The 27133-nt window shown below is 40.5% G+C and overlaps 1 protein-coding gene across 3 annotated transcripts in view; it reads right to left on the bottom strand.

The window, feature by feature from the left end:
* Positions 1 to 27133, bottom strand: part of LOC308395490 (noelin-2-like) — a 42274-nt gene that overhangs the window by 7829 nt on the left and 7312 nt on the right. For 2 of the 3 annotated variants that reach the window (XM_080880373.1, XM_080880372.1), the window contains exons 2-5: positions 21576 to 21725; positions 17068 to 17223; positions 10895 to 11114; positions 8464 to 8570 (exon numbers count right to left, since the gene is read on the bottom strand). In XM_080880373.1, coding sequence (XP_080736499.1) covers positions 8464 to 8570; positions 10895 to 11114; positions 17068 to 17223; positions 21576 to 21725 — 633 coding nt within the window. The remainder of the gene's footprint in view (positions 1 to 8463; positions 8571 to 10894; positions 11115 to 17067; positions 17224 to 21575; positions 21726 to 27133) is intronic. The other variant, XM_080880374.1, reaches the window with a different exon arrangement.

Consider the following 27133-nt stretch of genomic DNA (forward strand, 5'->3'; position numbering starts at 1 on the left):
TTCTGTTTCGCTTGCTGCAGCCCCGTCGTCGCCTGGTCCGGCCCCGTCGTCGCCTGGTCCTGCCTCGACTGGTCCTGTGCCCACCGGGCCATGGCCAGCACGCCTAACACTGGAGAGCCGCCGCTGCCTTCCGCGCGGTCGGCCTCCTGAACTGCTCCGTTGTCTCCTTCGCCGCCGCCGTTGCCTTGCGCACGGCCGGCCTCCTGAACTGTTTCCACGTTGCCGCCGTTGCCTTGCGCACGGCCGGCCCCCTGAACTGCTCCTGTGTTTTCTGTTGTTTGTTTTTGTTTCCCGTTCTGGTCCCTCCGTCCTGGTCCCCCGCCTCCCGCCCTGGGTGGGTTGTTTTCTGTTTTTGTTTTTTCGGGTTTGGGCTGTCGGGAGCCAGCCCTTGAGGGGGGGGGTACTGTCATGGTCCTGGGCCATGTTGGCCCAGTGTTCTTAGTTTTCTTGTATGTTTGTATTTTGTTCCTTATTTAGGCCATGTTTTCTGAGTTGCCCTGTTGTGTTGTTCCCTAAGTGTTTTCCCTTCATGGCTTTTACCCCCTGTGTGCCCCTCTGTGTATCTGTGAGCCCTCGTCTCTCCTTATGTTTTATTCCATGTTTCCCCTGCCCATTATGTCCAAGTTCTCCCCGTGCTCTCTCTCTCCCCCCTGTGTGCCCTGTGTATTTATGAGCCCTCGTCTCCCTTTGTGGTTGTTTCATGTTTCCCCAGCCCGTTATGTCTGTGTTTTCCCCGTGCTCTCTCTCCTCCTGTCTGAACCTCTGTGCACTTCCTGTTTACTTTGTAACTCTCACGCCCGTACATGTCATGTTCAGTTCACCCCGCCCTGTCTCGTTATGATTATCAGTGTCACCTGTGTTCCCCGTGTGTTCCCACTTTCCTCGTTTACCCTCTGTGTATTTCTGTCTGCGTCTCCCTCTGTTCGGCGTGACGTCGTCCCTCATGCTGTGTGTGGATCTCCCTGTGTCTCCCTGTGAGTTCTTAGTTTATGGTTTCCCAGTTTAGTCTAGTTTGTATGTTTGTTCTCCCAGCAAATAAAGCTGTGTTTTGAGTTCACCTCCCCGAGTCTGTGAGTCCTGCATTTTGGGTCCAACTCCTGCCTGCCGCACAGCGATTCCTGACAGTTATTGCATGATTTGGCATACCTCAACCTTTTCTCCTGTTCCTTTCTTTAAAAACGGCTTCTTGATACTAAACCTTTCACTGAGACCATTTCTGATGAGGCTTCAGTGAACAGTAGATGGATCAACTGAAGCCCCAGATGCATCTCTCAGGTCCTGTGTCAGGTCACTGCTGGATTATTTCCTGTTTCTTAAGGATGTGAGTTCATCTCAATGGTTTTTAAGCCTGCTGATTATTCATTTGTTGCCTGTTATGTTTGGACAGAACTTCACCCCTTGGGTGAAAAAGCATCCAGTGTCCAAAGGCAACCTTTGAAAGACCTTCAGAAAACCTGGAGAACTATTGCTCAAGACCACTTTAAAAAATTACAAGAATGTTTGGCTCCTTGGAGGGAAAATACAAGGAAACGAGGGGTGGCTTGAGACTTTAGCACAGTACTGGAAATACCAATACATTAGTTACACTACTAATACTGATGCATTACTTAAAGTACTTACGCTATTTAAGTGAATGGTCATTGATGCATTGTATTTATAGGACAACTAGACACAGGTAATTTGCAGAACTTGCCCATTGTTAGGCTCTTTACATCTTACCCTAACAACAATGAGCATATTTGCCAAAATGTCAGACTACTGCTTCACATTCAGCCCTAACTGTCTGACAAAAACGCAGCTCCTATTTAACCTGATCAACCCTGACAAATCAAAGGCCTGCAAGCAGAGGGCTACAGTAAATACCAGAGGGCTGTGAACCTGGCTCATCTTTAACCATATCTCAGTGTAATGTCATGTTAAGCACGCTTGAGCTTTGATGCAAACATAGTATTATATTCTAACCCTGTAATTTAATTCTGGCTTTAACAGGGAGGCAATGAAGAGAAGATAATCCAGGAGAAATGTGATCTCCTACTCTTGTTCCCTGTTAGCTCTCCTGCCGCTGCATTTTCGATCACCAGGAGGCTTTTCGGGGAGCTTTAAAGATAACTGTATAGCATAGAAATACAAAAACGAAGCCTAGAAGTAACAAATGCATTGAATTTCACCATCGCTTACAGAGCATCTTCCTAAAAACCCTCACCAAAAGAGGATCTACTGCAGCATTCACAGTGTAGTTTTCAGCAGGGTGAACCAGATCAACAACTACAATTCGAAGCTAATCGAAGAATTAACCCTGATTTAACCCACTGCAACTGGGGAATTATGCACTAAAATGCTTGACCTTTTCTTTTTCGCTTCTTCTTCTTCTGCTTTCTTTGGTTTCACATTTTTCACCTTCACCATCACCTCCCCGGCTCCCCTATTAGTCTCCCTCTACAGTTGCTCTTTTGATCAGCCTTCACTGCCTCTTCTTCTTCTTCTCTTTGTCTCGTCCCCTCCTTCTGTTCGCCCCTTGTTTCACTTCTTCTTTCCCTGCCTAACACCTCTTCAGCAACCGTCCTCATGCCCCCCTCCCACCCCCAGCCCCCTCCATTTGCTATGTCTCTCTCGCCCTTTCGCTCGTTCTCACACTATCAGCTGAGGCATCTTGACAGATCAGGGGATATCCACACCTCAGCAGCTGTTCTCAAATACAGCGACAGGTGTGTCCATGCGTGCGTGCGCGCACGTGTGAGTGTGTGCCGCGTGCATATGCACACACACATACACATGCACATTTGTGCACTGATGAGCTAATGAAGAATTCATAAATGCCAAAGTGGCACCCTGTAGTCATGGATACCAAAGGATGTATGAGAATGACTTTACTCATTTTGACTCACAGTGTGTGTGTGTGTCTTTTTGTTAAAGAGAACAAACTTTTACAAACAAACTAATTTGGTCTGTGATGTTTGTGATGATTCAATATGTGCACTACTACAAACAAAGCCTGAAAAAATATTATCAACATCATTGTTTGGAATTTTTTGTCTGTTTTTGATGAGATGGGAATAAAAAGACGCCGTTTTGGGGGGAAATCGATTCAATAAGATGATTGTCCGTTAGTTGGCTGGTCTAATCATGAAGAATAACAGCTTTAACAACAAGAACACAATGGCTGTCAAAGTCACATCATCTTCTCCGCTACACCCACACCACTCTTTTGTGCCTCGCTTAGGTTTGATTCTTTTTCTCAGAACACAGCAGATGAAATTAATGCCAAAACTGCTGTGTGCTTGGAAAAACGTTTGGAAGGAAAGTAAAGAAAACAGAATTTGCATCATTAGGGTGTTGAATTTGCATTTAAGAATATTAATAAATCACAAATTTGTCAGAGCGTGATTTTTCCTCCTCTGGAGCTTTGTGTTTCACACCTTGTTTTCACTCCCTGATTAGTTTCATTTTCACTCCTTCATAATTTTGCAGTTAGTTTTAGAAGCCAAAAACTACAGAATCTGGTCACATTTACTAAAATTAAGTGGATAAAATTGTTTCTTAAAGAGTAACCAGACAACTTAACAACACACAATATCTTGTTTGTAACTTTTGTTTAACCGAAGGTCTTTTTTATTACTACTTTAAAATCCAGGTTATTGCACAGAGCTTTTTTTTTTCCTTTTTATAAATAGCTACAAAGTTAACTTTTAACTCTGAGGGGGCCTCACCCACCGCTGTCTATCCAGGGCCTTGAAGTGGAGAGGGTGAGCAGCTGTAGGTACCTGGGCGTCTACATCTCTGAGGACCTCACCTGGTCACTGAACACCACACAGCTGGTCAAGAAGGCTCAGCAGCGGCTGTATTTCCTGAGGAGGCTGAGGAAATTTGGTATGCCGGCCAAGATCCTCAGCAGGTTCTACAGCTGCATTGTGGAGAGCACCCTGACCAGCCGCATCACTGCATGGTACGGCAGCACTACTGCTATGGACCGCAAACCCCTGCAGAGAGTGATAACAACCGCGGAGAAGATCACTAGGACCCCGCTGCCCTCTCTGCAGAGCATCTACCATCGCAGAGTCCAGAGGAGAGCTGCCTCCATCCTCAAAGACCCCTCACACCCCAACACGGACTGTTCACACTTCTGCCCTCGAGATGAAGGTTTAGAAGTGTGAAATCCAGAACATCCAGACTCACTAACTTCTTCTTCCCCACTGCCATCAGACTCACTGACACATTTTGAACAGTAATAATATTTTTTTGACCGTCTGGTCATCTTACATATTAAGCTATTGCTCTTTTGCACACATCTGTTTCAAATCTCCATATTTTGTCTCCTTTTCTGTCTTCAGCTATTTATTTATATATTAATCTGTGGGTGGTCAGCAAAGAAAAAATTCCATTGCACAAAGAAATGCCTTTTCTCTTGTGACACATGACAATAAACACTTTGAATCTTGAATTTTGAATCTTTTAACTTTCAATTACCGCAACACAAAAAGAGAGAAGATTAGATCGAGTGGCAGACGAATGGAAACAAGGAAATGGCAGCTGTTCTACTGGCAGATTAATGGCTTCCTTATAAATTACAGTCAGTTATTATGCTAATGTTATTTATCATTACAAGTAAACTAGATTCAGTCACAGCCCATTACGTATTATTATTCTGTTTCATGTGAGAAATGTTTGCCCAAATCAGTATGCTATGTTTACATATTAACCCACTTCCCACTTTATTTGGCACTGCTGTTCAGCTGTTCAGCTTGTTAATTAATCAGCCAATCACATGGCATTCCTTAAGGAATGTCAAAATGGTCAAGACGACCTGCTGAAGTTCAAAGCGAGCTTTAAAATGGACAACAAAGGTGATTTAAGTGGACTGAATGTGGCAAGGCTGGTTTGAATATTTCAAAAGCCGATGAATCGGCTGGGATTTTCACATGTTGGAGGTAGAGTCAGAATTTGTAGTAAACAGCATGAAAGCAGAGAAGGCATGCTTCTAAAGCTGCTTAACATGCACCCATATGTAAAAAGCATCAGTTGGCGTGTCATATAATCAAACTCAGAGGACACTCTGAGGTGCCAGAGACTTCTACAGTACATCAGTATTTGCTGTAGTGGAAATGAGAACAGGCTGAACTTACTCAACAGTTTGAAAGCTCCACTTTTTTGTTCACAACATGGGAGCAAATACTGAAGCTTTTTTGTGCCTGTGAACCAAGTGTGCAATTTTAATCCAAGTGAGTCATCTTGACTCTGGTTTTTAGTTCTCTTTAATGCATCCAAAGAGTGCATATGCAGCATCACTCAGTAAAATGTATTCACCGTTTTATAGCTGCGCCCTTTCCAGCTGTGTACGGAGCAACTGTTTTGTTTTGTTGTGCCAGTGCAGGAGTGGTTGTAAAATTTTAAATGCATTTTTTAGAGCCTGGCAAACACATGCAGAAATAATTACTTCTGTAAAAGGAAACAGCCCTGCAATAGTCTTGTGAGGGAGGAAATGTAAAGGACTTAATGATAAACATTACTGTCTTTGTTCTACAGGGCTCCATAAGGCTGAGAGGGGGGAATAAGATAAAAGTGATTGAAGCACTTTACAGCATATAATAGCTTTGCTGGCTTATTTAAAAACAATACAAATACAGAAAAAAAAACCCAGTGCATTTATAAAAGTGCACTTCTTGTGCTTTCTCCACGCTCCGATTCAGGAACATCACCTACTGTGCAGCATGAAAAGACCAGAAAAAGCTTCCAATTGTTGGGACAAAGGTGCAAATAGACAGAGAGACTGAGAAAGAGCCGCCACCCATAACTACACCAGTCACACCTGGAACTGGAAAACAGACAGCAATAACTGGGATACTGCTGCTGTGTATAGCGCCTTCTCATCACCAGGGAGACATTCTAATAGAGAACAGGCAAGGGTCACCATGGCGATATAAATCACACCTGGCAACTGGGAGACAGCCTTGACAACTAGCTTAATATGCACTCCCTGAACAGAATGTGTGTGTGTGTGTGTGTGTGTGTGTGTGTGTGTGTGTGTGTGTGTGTGTGTGTGTGTGTGTGTGTGTGTGTGTGTGTGTGTGTGTCTCGCAGTGAGCGGAGACAGAGTGCACACAGGAGTCATGTTAGAAATGAGGCTGAAAGAAACTGAAAAATACATCAGCGAAAATATAGAAGCGGGCAACTTTATGACCACTTTCACCTGCCGTACTTGTCATGTGCCCACAAGAGCACACAGTCTTATTTTGATGATTACATCAGTTCCCTTTACTCCATCTAAATCCAAACTTACAGTACATCTAAGCTCACACATGACTTCACACTAAAAATTAATTTCTTATGGGTGCATGTGTATTGAAACTTTAATATGACATTCATGTATCCCCTCACAACACGAATACTAACAAGTACATACACATATATTTGCATGCCTATCTTTGTGGGGACCCTTATGAATGGAACACCTAGCAGAGAAAATTTTTGATTTAAAAAAAAAAAACTGACCTGCTAAGAACTTAACCTAACATGATTTAACATCTAAATATATCTCCAGAACATTAGCGGGTGACCCGATGCCGCTGCGACAACTGCATCGAGCGGATCATGTGTGAGTTGGAGCAAATAAACACCGAAATGCAGGTGGTGTGAAAATGTCTCCTTTTTTGAGGTGCAGTAATTTAAGTTAAATCAATGAAGCTCGTAAATTGTTCAGCGGGGCAGTGAAAAGAAGAAACTGCAAATAGTTACATTTGGGAAATACTGGCCACTATGCTTGCATTGGCAATATGAAGGAGGCGAGATAGAGCCAGAGACTATTACATAAATAAACAAGAAGCACTCCAAGAGCACAAACCTCCATCAAGGCAGCTCGTTCTCTGGGCTGTATTTGCTCTTAAAGAAATAGTATTTTATTTTGTATATATTCATTATAAAAACAAAATGTGTGGGAGTAGGCGATGGATAACGAGTGTTGATTTGTCAATAACTTGAGCCTATTATATAATATGATACTACACCATATTTCTAACTAGCAGCTTGTTTCTTTCACTTGATAATACTTTTGTTAGAGATATAACACATCTCAGATCTACCAACTGGCATGATATTTGGATGCAAACTATATGACAGAAGAAACCCCAAATAGCCGTATCATTTCCTAACTGTTGCCAATACAAACAAAAGCAAAAGCATTTTACACACAATTTAAAAATAAAAAAAACAATTTTGTGAAAGTTTGACCGTTTGACCTTAAAAAAGAGGTCAGAGGTCCAAAGTAACATGATATCTAGAATCCAGATATATCATTCCCTATATGTCTATATGCTGTCAATACAAACAACAGCAGTAAGGAATATAGTTTTAATAAACACAGCTCTATATAGCATTATTATCACTTTGACCTTCAGATCAATCTTTTGACCTTGAAGAAGAGGTCAGAGGTCAAATTTGAGATGATATTTTATAATGTATATGTTGACAATACATGCTACACTTTGTTTCTAAGTTTCTAAGAATCATAGTTTCTACAGTATTGAGCTTTTTGTCAGTTTTTGACCAATAAATCATTAAGTTGACCTTGCCGACCTTGGTGGATGTAAGTATGTGTGACCTCACTCTGCATTCCTGCAAAGTTTTATGAGAATTCATTCAAAACTTTTCGAGCTATCATGTTTACAGAAAGAACGGCTCCCACACGCACACGCACAGGAGAAGGTAACCAGTCACCAGTCTGAACCTCAGCCAGGAAATTGATTGGTGCATTTCCAACTAAAGAAGAAAGCAGAGGAAGTTTGTACTACCAGAAAAGGTGCTTATATAAACCAGGAAACTATTAGCCAGTCATGTTGCCCACATGTGACAGCAGAGTTTCACTGGTCTTAGTTTGTTCAGCTGCTCTGGTGGGCCGTCAAAGACATCACTCTGGATTGAGTAATAATGACTCTGTAACATCATGAAATTTGCAGAGATTTAAATACCCAGCAGCAAACAAACAAACATTCCTCCAGCTACAACCATAAATAAATAAATGTAATTAATTAAATAATCTCAGAAATAGTGATAAACACTCAATAAAAACAGGATACAACAAGATAAATGACAGAAAGAAGTGAAATGCATGAGATAGAGATGATAATTTAAGGGTTGAGGGCAGTCTGCATGGTGGTCAGAGCAAAACCAAGTTATCAGACTTTTTAAAGCTGCACTTTTTATGTTTCAGTGAAATTAAAGCAACATCTCTGTCCACTTACATGTAAGTACGGGGTTCTGTAAGAGTTACAAATAATTACAAATATATGGCTACTGAGTGGCGAGACTTGCTTCTAGAAGGACTTTCCCCGAGCCAGACCACCAAATGCCTCAATCCCAACCTAAACCTTGTTCTAACCCCGACTGTAAACCTTTTTTTTTTTTAATATATAAATGGAACAAACTGAAGAAGAAGAAAAAACAGAAAAAAGACAAATCACACTGTACACCTACCCTGCTGTCAGAGCTGGGAATCATGGCATCAGTCATCCAAGAGCCAAAGCGGGATCCCGAGGCCCTCACAGTGATGGGGTTGCTAACGGCAGTCAGACGACCACATCCTGTTAACAAATGATAAACGGACCATGTAAACGCTGAGGCGGAGATCCTCCATCCTAGATCTGTTGTTTATGCATAGAGCAGCCACATGGAGAAGATAATGCAGATGGAGCACCAGTTTGTGCTCATGTTATCCGGATTGGTCTGAGTAATGCTCGTCGTCAAGGTGACTTGGCCAGCTGGTTTATGAGCAGCCATCACCTGCCACCAGTCTAAACTCACTTCAGCAATGCTTCATAAAAACTTGAAAATGTGTTGACGCCACAGGCGTGAGCTGTGAAAAAGCAGCTTCTATTTCTCGAAAAGATAACACAGAGGAATACATTTGGGTGTTTTAGTCATTTAGATAATAACTTTAAGACATTTTGTTTTTCAGGTAAATGAAACTGCCCACTCACAGTGATACCGCATTTACATTATTCCAACTATAAAACACCGTTTTTAGGTTTGAAAAGTGTAGTTGGTTATTTCACTGAGAGTTTTAATAGAGCCTTTTCAGCCACCTGAATTAACATCAGTTATAATGGCTCTCAACAGAGACAGCTATTTAGATCAAACCCAATGTCAAAATGCATTTCTACATCAACATCCACTTGTATGCTTTCCACAAACAGGCTTATTGTGTCCTGGCTTTTCAATTTTCCTCAAAATGGGCCTAAATAGGTGCACTTCTGTTTCTGTCCCCATGTTAGACTTTGTTGTTAGAGCACTCTCTGCTGCTCTTAAAGCAATACTTTGACATTTTGTGGAAAATATTTATTCACTGCCCGTTGGAGTGTTAGATGAGAAAATCAATACCACTCTTATGTCTGTCCAGTAAAAATGAAGCGACTGCCAGCAGCCTAGCTTAGCACAAAGAGGAAACCGGGAATGTCCATCTGTTTCCCCATAGCTGTCTCCGCATGTTACTACCCGATGGCTATCCGTCTTTTTTTCTTTTTACTGAAGAAACACCCTCAACTCTTACCAAGTAAATAAAATAAGAATCCTTCCTAAAAAATCTCTTTAATCCTAAACCATAGTCTTACTTCACTACAGCTATTCCATGTGCTCCTCTGCAAAAGCTGCACATATTCCAACCCGATATCATGACAAAGCTTGCAACAGACACATCGAGCTTTGCCTCTCTAAAACGTGAATTGTACATGCATGCAGAAGTTGCAGTAACAGCAGAGGAAAATATTTTATTTCAAGCCAACATAAAAATTATCACGGGAAAGTGCTTAAACAGACTTTATTAACACCTTTGCATGTATATACACATTAGCCGCCTAGCTTAATCTGTTCTGCCGATTAAGGACCCTGGAATGTACTTAATACATTTGTTGCTCACTACTGACTTCGTGGCTTAAATATTATCTCCCCCTGCTGGTAATGCAACTTCTGCACGCAGTGAAGTCGATTTCATGTTTTGGAGAGACAAATTGTGGAATGGACACAGTGGACCGGCATGTCTATTATACGTTTTGCCACGATACTGGGTTGTATGTCCACTTTGTACTCCTCTGCTTCCCTTTGTTCCTTTGCCAGTTGGTCCTGTTTGCTTCTAAGTCAGCTAGGCCAACTTCTTAATTTGTATTCCCAATGTCATCTTTTTCAAGCTCAGATTTTCCTTATGTATGTATGCATCTTTCCCTAAATATCCTGTTTAGTGAAGTCTTGACCCACTATTGAGCATCATCGCATGAGCCAAGGTGTTAAAAATGACATCACCAGGGGCTTTGGGTGAAACCACTGTGAGACCTTGACCCACCCTATCATGTGAACTACTGAGGTCACCGGATGCAAAGAAACCCTGCTAGAAGTTAAATTCCTCAGAGTCGCTTCATTTTGGTTTTAGAACTGAGGAAGTCTCTTGGATGAGAGGTGAAACATTTTCAACAAATATAAAGAAGTCCAGTCGCTTTCACAGTCGACTGAGAACCTACACAGATTCATTTAGTGTAAGTGAACTAGTTGGGTATATCCTAGTTTGGTAGGCCTGACTTTGCAAATTGTGTACCAACTTGATGAAACTTGGTCCTATTTTCTGTTACACTCCTTCCTCACTCCCTGTGGTAAATTTGCATGTTTTTAAACTTCACTCCCCTCCTTTATTCTTCCTGAACGTTCTTCTTCTCAGTTTGTTATAGAACTATTTTTGCAGACTGATGAATCGTTGTATAAATAAATCTTTGAGTGTGTAAACCTGCGGAGTGCTCCTTTGCGTGCTTCCACCCCCCGCGCGCTCACGTTCTTCGCTTTCATGTTCAAATTGCAAACGCGTGAGTTACTTTCAAAAGCAGCACAAGTCATATTTTGTTATTGCTTTCTTTCCAGCACGTACCCAGTTTATTCATGCAGCTGTGCAGCCTGGTCTCCAGCAACAGGACCCTCTGCTGAAGCTCCTCGTAGTCGTATGCTCCAATCTCTTCCTGGATGGCTGTCAGGACGATCGACAGGTTAAGCAGCTCCATCCGCAAGGTGGCCAGCGTCTGTAGATCCAGTCTGTACTGCTCCACCACTGACAACAGGGGCCGTAGCTGAGACATCTGACCCTTTAACTCCTGCGAATGAGTTAAAGAAAGTGAGAGAGGCCATTTGCAGTCATTATTTTTCTCTTTCAGTTGCTGTAGTTCGGCGTAGTGCCACCCTTTGAGGCACACTTGAGGCAGTTTATGTGTCCGGACTGGTCAGGGTGCCCCGTAAGGGTGACCTCATCCCAGCATGTGTAACAGGGTTGGTGGTTTGTTTCTCATTCGGCTGATTACTCTCCTTGTCATCCTTAATCTCCCGTTGTGCTGCCTTCCACCTGTGAATGTTTCAAATGAATCTGTTCACCTGTCCCTTTTGTTCACTCGTCGATGCTAAAAACTGAGCACATGTTTGAGACAATCCTTGTGTCACAAGGCAGCCCCCCGGTCTACCTGTTGCTGATAAACTTGTTGGTAGGAGACAAATGAAATGAACTGAGACACATAAAGCTCTCATTTCCTTTGGGTTTGGTTCAGAAGAATATTTACTTTGCGTCCTTAATTCTTTCTGTGCATTTGGCAGCTGAGATGCTGCACATCATATTTCATTTCTGCCTCTGTCGCCGCATCTCTTTGCTCTCCCCGAGGAACAGACGTGAGCGAGGGAAGCGGAGAATCACGTTAACCGAATGGAAAGCGCCCCCAGAACATGCTAGAGGGACTGCGCAATCCATCTGGCCTGAGAACGCTTCACAGTCCCACAGGAGGTGATGGAAGATGTGCTGGAAGAGAGTACGTCTGGGCAAGTCTTTTCTGGCAACGTGACCCAAATAAGCAGCATAAAATGGATGGAGGAAAACTCTCATTTTAAAAAAATGCACTCTGGATCATATCGGGCCAGAAAGGCCCCCTTTCCCCCCTTTAATCAGCTTAAATGGAGATCAATAAAAATATGGATAGCATATGAAACAATTGTGCTTGCAGCAAGAGGGACAATAAATTTTTATTTGCTACTTTTATATCTCTACTTTTAGCCTTGATACTTAGATGTATCTTCTCTTTCAGCTTGCTGAACAAAGAGCTGGATTTGATATGGAAAAGAGAGAAGGATAAAGAGAAGTGTCAAAAGCGAAGACAAAAATGTTATCATCTTCTTATAACATCTCTGCACCCCCGCACACAAACACAACAACATATCCAGGAAACAGTCAGCAGTTGGCAGTCAGTCAAACACTTTATGTATCCAATCCCTCCCCTGCTGTCTTGAAATCACGACCTGAATACTTTTCCAACATCGCTACGACGCATTTTTCCAATTTCTACATGTCACAAGAGCACAGCGTGAAAACTCTGTAATTCCAAGCAGCTTCAGCTCACTACATCATCACCGCTCATTGATATTGGCAGTGTTCTTTGCATATAATTGCAAGTTGATTAAATATTCATTAAAACCCCAATTTTGACAAAATGCCAAAGGTGCCACGGTTTGTTAGATAGCGAACCACTTTACCTGGCTAATCCCTCCCCTGCCACGTCTCCGCCTTCATCTCGATTTCTCTAATCTCTCCCTTCCTGATTCACACTTTTATCTCTCCTCCAGTCTCTGCTTAACCTTTACTTTCCCTCTTACTTCTCCTTGCACAGTCCTCTCATGTCCTCCCTCCCACCAAGAAATATTTAGGTGCAATAAGGCTTACTTTCCTGTCTCTTTCCTCCTCTTTCCTCCACCATCTCTCTCTGTTTATGACTCCCATTTGACATCCCATTCTCCACTCCCGCCCTCCACCCTTGTTTCCTTCCTCCATGGGTTAAAAATACTGTTTAGTTATTGATAAACTTACTGAAGTTCCACATAAATATTCAGGAGTCTTTCCTCTCAGTGCAAAGGCAAAAGCTTATGACTGTGAAAACCCCCCAGGAGCAACAATCATATGCACACACACACACACACACACACACACACACACACACACACACACACACACACGCGTATGCATAAACCAACTATATAAAAACTTAAAAACAGACCCCCCCCCAGCTGTTAAGATATGCTCGGCAAGAGATGAAAGGCAGAATGGATTTATGGGGAGGCGGTAATATGCCCTATTGGGGTAAGTAAGGGTTAGTGTGTGTGTGTGTGTGTGTGTGTGTGTGTGTGTGTACTTCTACTGCTTTTTATGAGCAGGCAAAAAAAAATCTGTGTGTACAGTCACAGTGTGGAGCTTGCGTCCCTTTTGTAGACAAAGTCCGCATGAATTAAATATTTTTAATTCTTAATTATTAATGAATTCTAATATGAAGACTTGGTTTGGGGTTATGGTGAGGATTACAGTCGGACAAGATGGTTTGTGGAGGGTTATTTCTTGTACACACTAAAAACAAAACTATTCGTCCTGGGACCACAGAATATTAAATGTATATTTCATAAATCCATGATAAGACAAACTAACCAATGAAGGACTGTGAAGTACTGGATCTTTTGTCCTATTTCCTCCAACCACCCCCAACCAGTCACGACAGACGGATCCCAAAGCCTATTAAAAGGGAGTTTTTCCTTCCCCCTGTCGCCAAGCACTTGTTCATTGAGGGTCGCCTTAATGTTGAGGTTTGTCTGTACTTTACAATATTAAATGCTTTGAGGCAACTGTTGTTGTGATTTGGCATTATAAAAATAAAATTGAACTGAATTTATTGAAAAGATTCACCTGTAAATTTGGAATTACTGACATTGACAAGATGAGCAAGCAAATATTTCACAAATATAACCCGAGATATCAAGCTTCTGAATGAACTGGGATGGCAGTCTTTCGATCAGCTATCACCTACTGAATTTAGGTTATACTTCCTGAGGCTACACATACACACATGTGTGTGAATATTTGTCTAAGTTCACCTCTCAGTTGGAGAGCACGGTGGAAAAGCAATTACCTTTCCAATAGTAGATTATCAGTTTTAATCCGAATTAGCACAGGCCTTACCTCATTAGCCATTCAAACAGGACAATAGAAGTGTTTTCATTTGAATTAGTCACTGAACACACAATTAGATCAGTGATCCTAAACTTGACTGAATCAAGTTGATACAACAGTTCACCGCTTAGTTGAGTCAAAAAGGCTTCCTTCAAATTTACACAGCTTTTCTTTCCTTTTCCAGTGTAAATATGCTGTATTAAAAAAGTTTTCTTTAAATAAACACGAATAAAAATGGATAATAACGTTAAATTCTGCAAACTTAAGCTGAGTGCACATAAATGCCCTTGCAGCTGCTTGCCTCATTGTTCGTTGTTCTTTATTTACATTTTGTTATAAAATCTAAATTTAATAAAATCCAAAAGGTCTCCAAGATTAGAATGTAGGTTAATGCCATTCCCTGTGTTTATTCTGCATTTATTCATCTATTAAGTATACCTTTAAGGTACTATGACTGTGAAAGGCTGTATTTCAGTAGAGTAAAAGTAGATGGTCTAAAGATGGCAACAACTGAGGCCACGAGGTGTGCTCAGTTTTCTGGAACTCCGTCCATAACAAAACAAAACAACCTGATTTATATTTGGCTGCTATCCTCCATCGGGTTGTCTTTTTTTGTCAACAGCTGTGAGCCTCAGAGCGCTCCCGGGAAGTCCTGCTCTGACTATTTGCGATGCATGCTTTGTCTCCCCCACTGTGTCAAAAAGGTGACATTTTGTTTCATTTTCAGGAAGAGGATGCAGAAGCAAGCCGAATTTGTGCTGCGTGCCAAAGTCAAGGTGTTTGCACGAATGTTGTTTTGCAGACGTTACAGCAGAGCTTGACAGTTTGGCCCCGTGATCTAATTTACTGTGCATAATGTGTGCTGTGTGTGACCCCTCAAAATGACTGTCGAATTACAATGTTTACTTTGGATCTGTATCGTTTTTAACTGAGGTTTAAACATTTTCTATTTGACATTTATGTCACCTTTCTTTTAAGCATTTTTTTCCTCCCATGTTGCCTTTTCAAAGCTGGAAGTGAGATAATTTGATAGAAAGAGCAAATAATTCAAATGTTTGGCTGTAAAAATACTCATTATTTTTAAGTAGAAATCTACTTCTGTGAATAGTAGCACTGACCAACAATTTTTAAGATTGATTGCTATTATATCAGTTTATTACATTTATATACATGGTCCAATTAACTGAAATAGTAATAACTTCCTGTTGAACTTGTTCTCATTGTGTTTTAAGATAAACCTTTAATGTTATTAACTTATGTACATTTGTTAGTTATTGTTGTTTTCATGCTTGTTGTATTAGTTTATCTCTGTTCACTGTAATATAGGGCTGTTATTTGTGTGTGTGAATATGGGGTTGTGCAGTTTTATGACAGCTTTTTCATTATTTTACACTGCATTTGAGAACTGTGTGAATTGAAATTAGCACTGGATCATGTCAGAGCATGGCCGTGTTTGCAAAGCTGCATCTAGACAAGACTTATGGAACAATGTCTATTGGACAGACAAGAACAAAGTTGAGATGTTTGGCCGTATTGCAGTGTGGTATATGAAGAAAACCACAAAAATAATAAATGACAAATGACAATAAATGACACTTGAGGCATCGAGGTGAAAGTTATCTTCAGTTGCAAGTATCTTGGTGTGACCAATAATAAGCTGGACTGGAAGAACCATATGGAGGCGGGGTACAGTAAGAGACAAAGGCTGAGGCCTTTCCACTCCTGCTGTGCAGTGTGGACAATACGATGGTGGCCAGTGCTTTGTTTATGCTTTGGCCTGCTGGGAGGAAGGAGACCGCACAGCAGACAGGAACAGAGAAAACTTATTAAGAAGGCTCTGTGGTCACGTCTGAATTTGAAACAGTTCAGCACTGTTGTGGCAGAGAGAAGAATGCTCTTAAAGCTAACATGACCACGCCATGCCCAGGAGGTTATCACCAGTAGCACCTTCAGTCAGAGCGCTCCAGGAGGTCCTTTAAACCGACCACTTTACAGCAGCTGTTTAATGCACAATAATATGATTTTTGACCACATTTCCATATTTCAAATGTGTTGGCTGTTTTATTTATTACTTTTATCTGTCTATCTAAAGTCACACAAGAAAATAATTACTTTTTCACATCACTTTCCATTCATAAAATCCATTTACATCCGTTTCTGATCAACTTAATATAGATTAAAAAACCTGTAAAAGCAGCAGATTAAAAAACCTTAAATGTGGAAAAATGTCAACCATACTTTACCATATAGTTTTTGCCTATCTTTTCCGTGAGATGAAAGTCCCTAAATCACTGCTTAAAGTTACATCCATGTGTAAACAGTGAGCTGGGTTATGCTAGGCTTCCACTTCAGTGTCATTAAGCTGCCAAATGAAGCCGTTTCACAGCTGATTTAACTGTTTAGATCATTCAGCTCTCCCTCCTGAGATCCACGGCCTGTCATTCTCTGTAGCTCTTGAAATAATCTTTCACTACCCCTCCCCATGTTTTGTTGTTGGCACAGACGCCTGCCAGTGGCATCATGGCAGAAAGCACCAAGCCTAATGAGATTAGTACTCCTAATTTAGAAAGTGAAATACATTCAGATTTCCCTCAGTAAAACACAATACTTATCCAGGAAGGCAATCTTATCTTCTCTCCTGCAAATTTAAAGTACCAAGGAACAAACTATAAAAGACAAATGCAGAAAAAATGTTCTGTGCTTTTGTGTTTCAATATTATTCTAATCTGGTCATTAATATTAAAATTCAGACTCTTTCCAGACAGATTTTTTTTTTATGACAGCTTGAAGCCTTAATGTGTGCAGTGATGCTGCAGTTTTACTGGCACCTTCAGAAAAAAGGCTGTGCGACACTTTAACACAGCAGACATGAAGCCAGCAAATTGACAGCTTCAAGACAAGTTTTGTCCTCTTGATGAAAGATGCTCGCGTGTCTGAGAGCAGGCAAGAAACTTCAGCTTGGCATGCGTGAAATCAATGTTTTCACACCAAAGGTTATATGTTCCCTGCAGCGACTGTCTGCATTGTATGCGACTTGATGTGTATGTGTGTGTGTGTCTGTTTGTGTGTGTGTTTACCTGCAGGCTCCTAGCTGTCAGACTGCGGGGACTGGCCACATAAGTGTGTAACCGTCCATCCACTCCTCTCAGCAGTGGCTCAGAGTCTCGAACATATTGCAGGTCTCTGGATGTCCGCAGGTCAACCACCTCCATGGACTGACTCACGTTCTGGACCTGATGTACACACACACACACACACACACACACACACACACACACACACACACACACACACACACACACACACACACACACACACGCATATGCATAATGCTGCTGATGCCATCAGTGATTACTGTTTGTCCCTTCCATTAATATTTATGATTGGCTTTGGATGCTGTCTGATTACTGGCACCTGTTATTTGTTTCCAAACACCTGTTGTTTGCCTACAAATATGGCTGTGTGGTGATATGATGACAAACAAAGGGCTAGTTCACTGAATTTTTAACCCCCCATGGTAACTAGTATAGCAAAGACAAAAAAAAGTTGTTGCACGCTGGTTTGAGTGTTAATGTTAAACCAACAAAACAAATGCTGTATTTCAATAATCATTTACTTATTATTTTATGTTATTTTTTATATTTTATAATGTATATGTATATAGGGACTTTTATTGTGAAATGAAAGAGCAGGAAGAACCACGTAGTTGCTGTCTGTAGCACAGACAGCAGAAAAGATTCCAGGTCTGAAAAGTGAAACCAATGTGGAATTCGTCTTTTTAATGGCCAACAGAGGGGACACAAAATCCTATGGAAGTCTATGGAAAACATAATGTATAAAAAATTAGATCAATTTTTAAATGTTGATAATTCTATGTTTCAGAAAGAAGTATTATCTGGAGTATGCTCATTAGCTATCGACTTGTAAATGACAATCAATGAGCGTTTGACCCTTCTACCACACAAAATGATCCCTATGAGCAACGCCTGCTTCAGTCAGAGGAGTTATCAGATGATGATGATAAATTGGTCTCTTTAGAGACCCTAAAAACAACAGCAAATAGAATAACAGATCTTTTCTATAGAAGATCATTAACTTGGTTATTTATGTATTTAGCTAATCATTTAAAATAAACATTTTAATGTGCGTTCATAATTTTACAGCTGAGTGTGCTCTCAGTGCTGCTAGTTATCTCTAAAGTGGTTGCTGCATATTAGAGTTCTGAGACTAGCTTACTGTCCCACAGCCTAATACACTGAGTGGAAAGATGTGATAAAGATGTGGAAATTGCTTCAGTTTACTGGCTGATCAAAGTAAAATTATTTTTATTGATTGAATAGATATACTTAAAGTATGCGCTGTGTTCTCATTGCTGCAATTCTACCCGTGTAAAACTAAGTGAATTTAAATCAAGTATAAAACCATTTATACACTTTTTGCATCACAAAATCAATACATGCCCATTTTAATGACAATGCAGCACACAGTCTGAGCTGCTTTAACCTACACCTTGGCTTCTTTCCTGACATTAGTAAGGTTTACAACTACTTATACAAATACTCCATTTTCTACGCAGATAATATATATTGCTCTGAAAACATGCCGTAAGTGAAAGAACCTGCTCCTGACCAGGTTATGTGTTCAATGTAAGTTACCATGGTGAATTAGCTCGGTAAAAAGTGAGCCACTTTCTTGACAGAGTACACTCTGATGTTAAGCCTGCTAGCCCAGTAATCTTACTTTGTAGTACCCACCCCTGGTGATGCAATGCCATCTAGGTCTACACCTTTATGGATCTAGTAGTGACACGGGCCACCAACCAAGACGGAGGAGGCAGCAGGAGGAAGACAAGCTGTCAGAACTGATAGTGATGCCAGTGTTAGCTAACAGCTGCAGATGTTTTCAGACACTGATGTTACAGGTGTTCAGGGATTCATTGGTGATTGTTTTAAATTTTCATTTTCACTGAAGAAGAATATCGTAGCTGCTATTAAGTACTTCACAGCTTGCTGTTTTCAACTTGAGACAACACTACCCTGGCAGAATTCACGCACTATGCTAGAGGTTTCTCGTGTGATGTCATGTGCATATTCCTCAAGAGCCATCCACCATGCTGGACATGATACAACTGCCTGTTGTGAAGTGAAAAAATGTGCATTCACCAACTGGTTGCCAAGTGGTTTCTGGACGTTGCTGACAATCTCTAAGAGAAATCAGTTATAAATAGAGGGTTGCAACACAAACCTCTTTCCGATTGCTCTGGTCGTTAGCAGGCTGCCACAGTCACGTGTTGTTTGCATGGAAGATTGAAATTACTTTCAAGCAGTAGTGAAACTGTGAAAAGTGCAATACAAACTGTTACTACCTCTCAGAAAGTAGCTAGCAAATGTTTGCTAACATGCCAGCAAGGTCCATACAAACTATTGGTGACCACAGCAATCTGCTGGTGATAAAGGCAATCATTAGAAGGTTTTCACCAACAGACCAGAGTATAAACATTTTGCTAGCAACCGGTGGTTCAAAAAGGGTCACTAACCAGTCTCTGGCACTGTGTGAATGGGGCTTTAGTCACCTGACCCTACCTTTGATATATAAGTGGTTAATAGTGATGGGACTCCAAAACCCCAAAGTATACATAATATACTACATAATGTTTATATGCAACAAAGGGACAGAGTTACAATTAAGCTAGCAACTCTGGATGTAAACTTTGCAGCACTGTACAGTGACACAGTGATCCTTGCAGTTAAATTCTACCAACAAAATTAACAGGCTGGGTTTTTTTGGCAGATTTAACAGATCTCGAATGTTAAAAGATGAAAACAAAAGGATCACCAAAGTTATCCGAGATAACCTCTGGGGTCCGTGAATATCTGCAGCAAGGGTTACAGCAATTCTTCCAAACTGGTCGAGATATTTGAGTCTAAAGCAGTGACCAACAGGCTGGCAGTGCTAAATACAGTCATTCTGTTCATGTGGTTCAAAATTTAAACTGCAAACAGTATGGTGGGCAGTTTTATTGTTCTGTGGTTTTATGTGTTTATTTTATTTAATTGTTCATTTAAATAATTGATTAATTTTATTTACTAATTTAATTGTGTATATGTTTTTAATTTTCTGTATTAAAGGAAGGTGGTGAGAGTTTTTAAAGTTGTAGTAGTAGTAGAATATATTATTATTAGTAGTATTATTAGTATTATTATTATCATCGTCATCATCATTATCATTATTATTATTATTATTATTGTTGTTTCATAAAAGTTGTAGGCACCACATTAAAAAACATTTTTTACACGTAACACGTAACATTTTTAGCTCCTAACTGAAAATAGAAATAGGTAAATAAATAAAAATGGATAAATAAAAGAGTGTGAGGAAAATATGCTTTGTAAATTAAAAGCAGTTCATGCTTCGGGTTTAACATCCCCCATTCACTGCTCAACAATATGATACAAAGACACAGTTTGCAGACCCCCTGTTCCCCTCTCTTAGATCTCATTAGGTCCATTTAAACAGAAGTCCCTCTCCTTTCGTGTCCTGCTCTAAAAAACAACCCCCACTCACGCCCCGTCTCATTAACCAGGCAGAGGGTGTACCACACACTTGAAATCTCTTTTAATGTTGAATGAAAAACAAGTGTTTAAAAAAATCTACTATAAAAATGACCCAGATATTTCCAGATATTCAGGAGTGATATGCAAACAAACAAACAAACAAACCCGCCCACACATCTCCTGTACAACACGTTCATTGGGGGCCAGACAAGCAAAAAAAATAGAAAAATAAAAAATAAGCGCTCATACCACCGCACACAAACTCACAGCGGGATCTAGGTGTCACTTCCACAGACATGCTGAGCTGATTAAGATTCATAAATACAAAAGACTCTCAACAAGAGCAGAGCGAGGAGAGAAGAGGGAGTTATTTCTGATAGTGTTCATCTACCTTTTTCTCATTTCTCTCTCGTTTTGTGTGAAGCGAGAACAGGATGTAACAGCACCAGTGTAGGACAAAAAGAGTAGTAATCTTTGTGATATTGCCATTGGTGTGCTCCGGTTTACTACAGCGTTGGTGAGAAAACGTGCCGTCGTGTGCGAGGCTGAGAATAGCGAATGCATTCAGAAATGTTTGCTTACTTGATGCCGTTCAATAATTCATCAATTTCTGTCACAAATCACTTTTATTACCCTCTCTTAGGACACAGGCATGAACTGAATAGCCCCGTACACATGTACACACACACAAGCAGTTACACGCTTGTATGGTCGTATGCTGAGCTGCACCCACAACACAGAACAAAGTGTTTCTTTCCCACCCATCTGTCAGCGTTTCTTTGAGTTTAAACTCTTTTGGCATGCTGAATGACTGGCAGTTTACAGAGGATTTGGCTACTGATGTATCAGGAATACATCTGTCAGCGAAGCCCGTGTGTGTCTGTTCATGTGTGTTTCTGCAAGTGTCAAAACAAAGAGACAGTCCAGTGAATATTTTCATTCCAGTACACCGCCTCTGCCCCGTGCCGCATGTCAATGCTGACCACTGAAACGTCAAGGCGCGAGACGAACACTCACAAATGCACACGCACCTGCTCGGTCAGCGAGCGTAGCTGTCGACTCCGAGGGTCTCGTTTACAGAGGTTCCGTGCCGGGGCGACCACCGTGCACATGCACCTGCCGTCGGGATCCGAGGCCGTGCTGTAAACCTGCCAGCCTTCCTCTGAGCCCGGGTACAGCCCCTGCACACAAACACGCCCGGTGTTAATGAAGTCACTGCGGGATAACACATTACCAGACGAGAGGGTGAGCAGAGGAAAGCACAGAAAGCAAAACAGAACAACAAACAAATTCATCACCTATTAGCAGAGCAGATGATGTACACAACAAGCTGGAGTACAACTATTTCCATTACCAAATAAACACCTCACCATTGTTCCTTGGCTTAACTACTTTATGCTTCTGTGACACGCAGGCCATGGGACTGTTTTTGTCAGTAAAAAGACTCTAAAACGTCTGGCTCAGATTAGATTAACCACAATGGAAACCAAGTTAAAATGTGTAAAACTGACATTTAACAATGCACAGGTTTGACATTTGAAACCATCAAATCAAACTGGGAGGGATTAAATGATTTATGGTTAAAATGCCTTTTTGGTCTGCATGCTACAGCCAGGTAGCAGGAAACAAATGTGTAAATGCACTAATGCAGGAAACTTATTGGTAAAACAATGAACATCCAGAGATGGATGGAGCAACATTGACATTCATTTGAAGTTGTTGATGAATGTAGGGTGATGATGTTCAACATTCACGGTCTTGTGAATGTCGAATATCTTTGAGAGACACATTTTGTTCTTCAACTGTGAAAACAGCAAGAAACGAAGAAGAAAAAGAGAGAGAAAAAGCAGAGGTTCAGGTATTGGTGGTTATTTATTTCTGCTTTGTCAGTTTGATTTAAATTTAGCTTAAAAAGGGTTTTTAGAGGAATCTGAAAACCGGATGCTACATTTAGAGATTAAAGCGAAAAGCTTCAGTGCTATGAACTCACTCGTATGCTTTGACATTGCATAATAATAATACAACAAAACAGAAAGCAAATATCAGTGATTAAAATTTAAGTTGATGATTGAAGTTTTTAGAGATTAAGTGGTTGCTCATAGATGTTTGGTTGTGCACTGGTGTGGACTGTTTGCAGGGTAGAAATCATCTTTTGTGCAGATTTGTGGGAGCTCTGGGGAGTCGGTGACTTTCTGCCAGAGAGAACAGCAGTTCCGTCCGTGGAGGCAGAGAGTGGAAACTCTCCAGTAATGCTGCTAGCTTTCCTGGACACAGACATGTGGGAGACGTCACAGCTAATTTTAGCAACAAATGAGAAATTCAGAATTGGACATGGATGTCTCTGGTGAAGTCGAGCCCAATGAAAACACAGAAAGCGCACAATCTCCGTTTGACAAACATAAAAAGACGCTGAAATCACGAGATGCATCATGGTGAGATCACGCAGAGATTTACGTGCTGGCTACGACGATAATGACATAAAAGGAAAATATCTGTTCAGCCCTGATGACTGCAGTCTGACCTGAATAAGACTGTGACGCTGAAAAGAAGTGTGTTGGCTGAAAATAAAAAATACATGAAAAACCCTACAAAGGCTACGAAACGGAGATTTAATAGAGACTACATTCTCCTAAAAAATAGAAAAAGAAAAAAAGCACAGAGCGGTAACTCCTCTTATCTTTATTTCTACCTTTACACCAAAATATGAGGGTTTTTTTTCCAAATGATGAATGCACATCTCCCATGATCTGTTTATATGTATGCATACTTTTATCTTTCAGCACATACTGTAAATGGGAGGTAGGAAATGTATTCATTCTTAAGCGAAGCCGTTATTGAAGCATGTGATTCAAGGTAAAATCATTCATAACACCCTCAACAGTGATCACAGTGACTGAGGGAAAATGTTTTTGATAGATTTGATAAATCCAATTAAGCCTGACTTTCTTTTAGATAATATTCTGGACACCTTGGAAACAGTAGCTAGTACAAATGATTTTGATAACACAAATCAGAGCCTGATCAATATATTGGTTGGGAGTCGGGACTGATAATGAAAATTTAAAAGGTAAGAAATTGAGGTGGAAAAAATATTTTAACCATGTTACGAGTGTTGAGGCTGCATAGCGTGTCCACCAGAGGGCACTCTGCAACTTCCTTGTTGGCAACACGTAATTGGAAGGTAACAAACACAAGGAGCTTTGTCTTATTATCTCAGTGAGGACTCATAAACAGCTGAACACGTCTAAGATTAAATACACAATTACTGATTTTAGGAAAAGCCCTCCTAAACACAAAGCTACTTTTATTAAAGGTCAGATTGTGGAGTGTGTTTAATGTTAATGCCTTTGAATAGTTGTTGATCCGAAGCTTGATTTTAAAGCAAACTGTGAAGCTGTGTGCAAGAAGGGGCCCCAGCGACTCCCATGTTTGAGAAGGCTTTCTTGTTTCCGCACTGATAAAACCACGATGATTTCATTTTATCCTGCTTTTATTGAATCTGTTTTATCCTTTTCTTTGTTGTCGTGGTTTGGATTCTTATCTGTAAATAACACAAACTCACTCAATCAAACTGTTAAGTGGTCTAACAGGCTGACTGGTTAACCACAGCATCCCTGCACACCAGACAGTTCCAGTTTCTTCCTTCTGGTCGAACGCTTCTGTTCCCAAAATGTAAAACAACAAAAGTTAAAAATAGCTTTGCTGTAGCAGCCATTACTCAAATGAACAAATGAGAGTTTTTGCAGTTTTTTCCCTTAGCGGGGGCGACATGAAGCCCAAGGTATTTTTAGTCATTGTTTGTTGTCTGTTCTGCCTGTATTGAGAGCGTGAATATGACGATGGATGACCCACTGCTGCAGAGCAACGCAGCAGGAAACGTGGTGTTCCAAGTTATTAAGAATGAATCTCATCATAAAAATGGCTGAACCGCTAAATGACATTAGCTCATCCAAGGAAAAGCACCTGTGTGTTCATTCACATGGACAACAAAATGCTCATTTTTTCATCTAAAGTGGTTATCGGCTTTCATTACGTTCACAATTCTTATAAAACTATCAGCTGCAAAAATACGTCGACTCCAGTACTGTCCTTAAGTGCCTATTATAGGTCCTCCTGCTGCAATGGAGTGGGCGTTTTTCACTGAGCTTTCAATTTCTACTTAACAGTCAAACGAAAATATTGCTTTTATAGTGCTTTTTTTTTTTTACCCCACTACATTTATCTAACTATAGTTACAAGTTATTTCTCCTGTTACAATTTTTCATAACCGTCCTGGTGAGTAAAGACTATGTCAGGTTTGTGATAAACTGCAGGATTGAACTTTCTTTTGTGTATGAGGAAAATTCTCTTTTTTACATTAAGAAAACATAAAAATTGAATTAGCTAAACAACGCTGTCACAAAGCTAACAGCAGGGAAACAGGAAACACTGTAGTAGTGTGTGGTTTGGCTGTTGTAGAGGTGGGGGAGAGATCAATGCCATTTTGTTGATTCAGTAGTTTCAGGTAAGCTGATAAAAAAGGAGAAAAGCTGTGTTAGCAGATTTTCTTCCCTATGGATATGAACAAGTACTTTTATCTGCTCTGTGGATCACTTAATAAAGCAAATCTGACTGAAATCAAGACTGGCTTCAACAACAGTTAGTAGTACGAGTTGGCTATTAATAGATAGCACCTCAGCAAGCTAATGTGTGAAACAAGCCTGGTACAAACACACACACAGATATAAGGTCATGTTCAGCTCTTGTTTAGCCAGTAAGTATAAACGTATTATTTAACCGTACCACGAGATTCCAGCAAGAAATTATAATATGACAGGATTTGTCCTGTTCTTTAATGTTATTAGGACAGGGGTGTCAAACATGAGGCCTGCTGAAGACTCCAGTCTGGCCCATGGGACAGCACTGTAAAGTGTAAAGGAAAGCATACATTTGGGGATTTTAACGATATTTTTGTAGATTTTAGAGCTTTTCCTACTAATAAAAATGTCGCTCGTGGCCACTGATACACACCAAAGTAAATAAATGACAGAAAGTTATTGGGGTTTTTTTTTTTATCTTTGATAGAAAGACATTCTGTCATTTAACAAAAATGTTCAGTTTTATAATTACAGGAGCTAACAGGACTTTTTCTTTAATTTTACACATGTATGTCTTAAAATCTAAGGCCAAAGATTAGTGACGACAGACTTCAGCATCATTTCTTCATCATGAAGAAAAACTGAGACGCATTGTTTCAACTGCACTTCATTTCCTTATATTAAAGTGTTTCAGGGACTAAATGTGTAATAAAATGTCTTTGCACTGACAGAGAGGAGAGCTTCACGAGTTTGGTCCACTCAAAGTGGGCTGCATGTGGTCCACAGTGTAAAATGAGTTTGACATCTCAGCTTTTAGGATCTGATTTTCATTGATTCCTGAGCTTTCTGAGCATTAAGTACTTGTCATGTTTTACTTCTGGTTAATGTTTCATATTTGCTTCTGTCAAGCTTATACATATCCAGTGTGTTCTTTTGTCTATTCTTCATTTCCTGCTTTACTTTGGTAATCCTTTGCCTCTTGTGTTTTACAGTTGCTTTTACTTCCCATCTGTCCTCATCTAGCTGATTGTACAGCTGATATTACTCCCTGCCTTGATTAGCCTTCTGTGTATAACTTGTCCCGCATCCCCTTGGTCTTTTGTTGAGCTGCCTGTAGTCGTACCTTCTCTCTGTGTTCCCATGTTGTTGCCTTGTTTTTGGAATTCTGCTATTTAGTTTCTTGGCTCTCGCTACAGCCTAAATGAACAGCTCGCCTTTTGTTATTGGAACTCTGCCTCCCTGCATCTTGCATTTGGGTCCTCTCACTACACATCTCACAGTTCTAAACAGTCTATGTTTAACCAGGCCCAAGTTCAATAACTAATCAAATCACTGTGGGTCAGTCTGCATGTTCAACATGAAAGGATTCTGGAGCCTGCATTTATGACATCCTTTAAAAAATCACTTCAAAATCAATATTTATTTTAACATGCACCACTTGAATCTACCCATGAGGATCTAAAATCCAGTTATTAATTGAATATTTGATTAAAGTGAAAAAGAAAAAAAGCACAGGGTCAGAAGATTAGTGTTGATAATCCACAATCAGGTGCTCTTCAAAGACGAGGCCAGCGGTCGAATAGAGATTTTAATGTTCAAAAAGAAAAACAACGTTTGTGCTTATTATTAATGGCAGTCCTTGGTATTGATTTGGGGAGTGGGGGACGAAATCAGAGGGGCTTTGGTTTAAGACAAAAAAGTATTAATTCATGAATCAAACAATGGGTTTCAGATCAGAGAGTCTCCATCGTGATACGAAGAACAAACAAAACAGAGATTTAATTGAAAGGGCTTAAGAGGCACACCGTGTGCGAATTCTAGCATTTAAGAGGCATTTCAAGTGGCTCCTTTACAACTCTGTTTGTACGCTGTACATTTGCAGCTATTTAAATGTCAGCACTCCTGCTGGTGTAATAGTATGTACGTTTTGCTTTTTGTTATTCAGACAGTAGGAAAATTAAAAAAAAAAGTTATTATTTGCCTCACCACAGGGGAATCCTATTTTTAACCTT

The sequence above is a fragment of the Rhamphochromis sp. 'chilingali' genome, assembly GCF_963969265.1.
Source record: "Rhamphochromis sp. 'chilingali' genome assembly, chromosome: 4".
Classification (NCBI taxonomy): domain Eukaryota; kingdom Metazoa; phylum Chordata; class Actinopteri; order Cichliformes; family Cichlidae; genus Rhamphochromis; species Rhamphochromis sp. 'chilingali'.